The sequence below is a fragment of the Pinus tabuliformis genome, chromosome 7 (assembly GCF_031772625.1).
Source record: "Pinus tabuliformis cultivar Carrire ecotype Pingquan chromosome 7, CPIR1, whole genome shotgun sequence".
Lineage (NCBI taxonomy): Eukaryota > Viridiplantae > Streptophyta > Pinopsida > Pinales > Pinaceae > Pinus > Pinus tabuliformis.
The window spans coordinates 350210470-350213149 of NC_142293.1; the positions used below are offsets into that span (position 1 = coordinate 350210470).

Below are 2680 nucleotides of genomic sequence, written 5' to 3' on the forward strand. Positions count from 1 at the left end.
ATGCTATCCAGCTAAGTGTAAGCAGGGTTGACATTATACAGAAATATGTTTTAAAAAACTAGAGCAATAAATGTGTTTCAAAAATCTCAGATTAATAAATATGTTTAAAAAAAAATCAAATTTAGAAAAATATTTCCATAATAACCAAGAAAATGAATAATAAAGTATTTTAATTTTATTCTTTGGCCATAAAAACCATATAATTTTAAAAACTTAAAAAGTTAAAACAGTAAAACTTTTAATAATAACTTAGACAAGCTATACAGTTATATGTTTTTAAGAAACTAAATTAGTAAAATATTATCCAGCTAAGTGTAAGGAGTGCTGACATTATACGGAAATAGGTTTTAAAAGACTCAGAGTAATAAATATGTTTCAAAATTCTCTGAAAAAACAGATTGAGAAAAATATTTCCAGCGAAATGGTTCGGCAAAATAAATAAAGCTTATTTACTACTTACTGCAGTTTGGGAAGCAAGTTGAAAGTAAACTCTGCTGCAATTGGGATGTGATCGGAAGAGCGATTAACAGTAGGAAGTCCACCCGGCTTCACCTCATCCTCGTCAACCAACTCCAGTAACGACACCACTTTCAATTTGGTGGTACTGTAGAGAATGTAATCCAACGTTCCCTCAAATGTTTCCCGGTCATTCTTCATGAAGTTAGTGAAACGGGGCTCCCCGGTTTCACGATCCATTTTTTTATCAATGTCTGCCCACAAAGCATTGCATTGAAAATACGAAGAATAAGCACTTGCTAACGGTAATGTATGGCGAAATTCCTTGTGTAAACTATGGACAAAGCCTTTGATAAGAAGTGTGTGGGGGGCGCTTCCCGGCAAAGAATTGAAGTCCCCACATATTACAAGAGGAATATCAGAGACAGAGTCATTCTCTTGCTCCAACTCATTCTCCAACCTTTTGAGCAAACAATCAACCTGCAACAACTTTATATCACTGTTTTCTGGATTTGCATGAATGTGGGTATTAGCTATGACCACAAGTTGATTAGTCTTTTTGAACAAAAGTTGAACGTGCGGAGCAATGTTGTCTTTGTATATTAAACCTATCCACCACCATCTTATCAAATCAAACTCTTTCACTTTATAAAATGTTTCACAACCGTCAATATTTTCAGTGAAATATTGTCTCTTCTTTTCTTTAAACAACCCCTCATATCCTAGTTTGGCCAGTTCTGGTTTGAAAAAATACAAAAGTGGTTGTGTTGCACTTCCTCGAGGCAAATGATGTCCGCCTCACATTCTAATATTTCTCTTAGCAGGTTTGGTCTGCGGTATTCCCAGCCGAGAGCGTAGGACGGACAGTTGGGAAACTGCTGTGAAGTAGCATACCTGTCTGCCAGAACGTTGTATGTTACCACTGTGAATGATGGACCGACTGTCAAACTTCCGTCATTCATGTTGTTGTTAAGCTTAGTCATTTTCTGAGCACTCCGGCGAATAACAGGCTTAGTAACAAAAAAATCCCTTTTCTTTGAGCTCTGAGTTTTTCTATAAGACTTACCAGCCAGCTCTCTTTCGTTAAGACCGCATGCCACCTTTTATCTATAAACATAAATAAATCTCCAGGCTCTATAGATAGACAGAAAAGCCAGATTCATGGTTTTATTCGCTTATTTATTCCTTCCATAAATTTCCATTAGCCTTTATTTATATAACTTAGTGTTATTTTTTCGGTTTACAAAATAAAAAGTTGAACGGGACGTCGGCATGATTTGAGCTTTCGTAACCCCACAAAACAAATCAATAACTCATGGTTGGTCATTGTTGGATGACGTAAATAACCATTTAAAAAAATATAAAATTAAATCTTTAATATGCACAATTTATCTTTTATTGGAAAAAATAAAATTAATCCCTGAATGACAGCCCATTCTCAATGGTCTCACAGAACCCATTGTCGAAATCTTATCATTTGTTGTTGTATATTATCAAAAACTTGTTGTAAAGTAAAAAGTTAATTGATGCTTCATTTCAAATTTCTTGTATAACCAATAAAGAATCTCTATCTCATATTCCTAATAATCTAATTGTAGGGTTAATTTGAGAGTCATCAAATCACTATAGGAGGAACTTTTTGGTTAAATTCCACACACATTAAGATTTTATTCTTTGAGGAACCCCTTAAATTGTATATGGTTTTTTTTAAATTTCGAATGCTTCTGATCTTTGCTTCAAAAAATAAACCCAAGTCATTCTACTGAAATCATCAATGAAGAATACAAAGTATCTGCAACCTCCTATAGAAGTTTGTAGAGATCCACAAATGTCATTGTGAACCAATTGAAAACATTTGTTTGGACATCATGAAATTGTTGGAAAAATATCTCGACTTTGTTTCCCGTAAATTAAAGCCTCACATTTTGCATTTTATTTCTTAAAAGTTGGAAGTTCTTTAAGAATTCCATATGTTTGAAGTTGAGAGAGACTTTCAAAGTTTAAATTTCCATATCTTACATGCCAAAACCTTATTGGTGAAATATCTATACTTTCTACTCCTGCAAAGTTAGAATTATGTGGAATAACTATTCGTTTCATCCTTAACAGTTTTCCATCTTCATATCCTATCATGATTGTTTTCATACTCTCTTTGATTGAGTTTATTTTGGCTAAACCGTACTCCATAACAACTTGTTGTCCTTCTTGTCAAATTGTGGCTAAA

The 2680-nt window shown here is 33.7% G+C and overlaps 1 protein-coding gene across 1 annotated transcript; it reads right to left on the bottom strand.

Annotated features, from left to right (window-relative positions):
- Positions 1 to 456: 456 nt before the first annotated feature.
- Positions 457 to 1439, bottom strand: LOC149247399 (carbon catabolite repressor protein 4 homolog 2-like). Its single transcript, XM_089444145.1, has 2 exons — positions 1259 to 1439; positions 457 to 1064 (listed from the first exon to the last, which is right to left on the bottom strand). The coding sequence occupies exons 1-2, from the start codon at positions 1437 to 1439 to the stop codon at positions 457 to 459; spliced, it is 789 nt and encodes a 262-aa protein (XP_089300271.1).
- Between the last annotated feature and the right edge of the window lie 1241 nt (positions 1440 to 2680).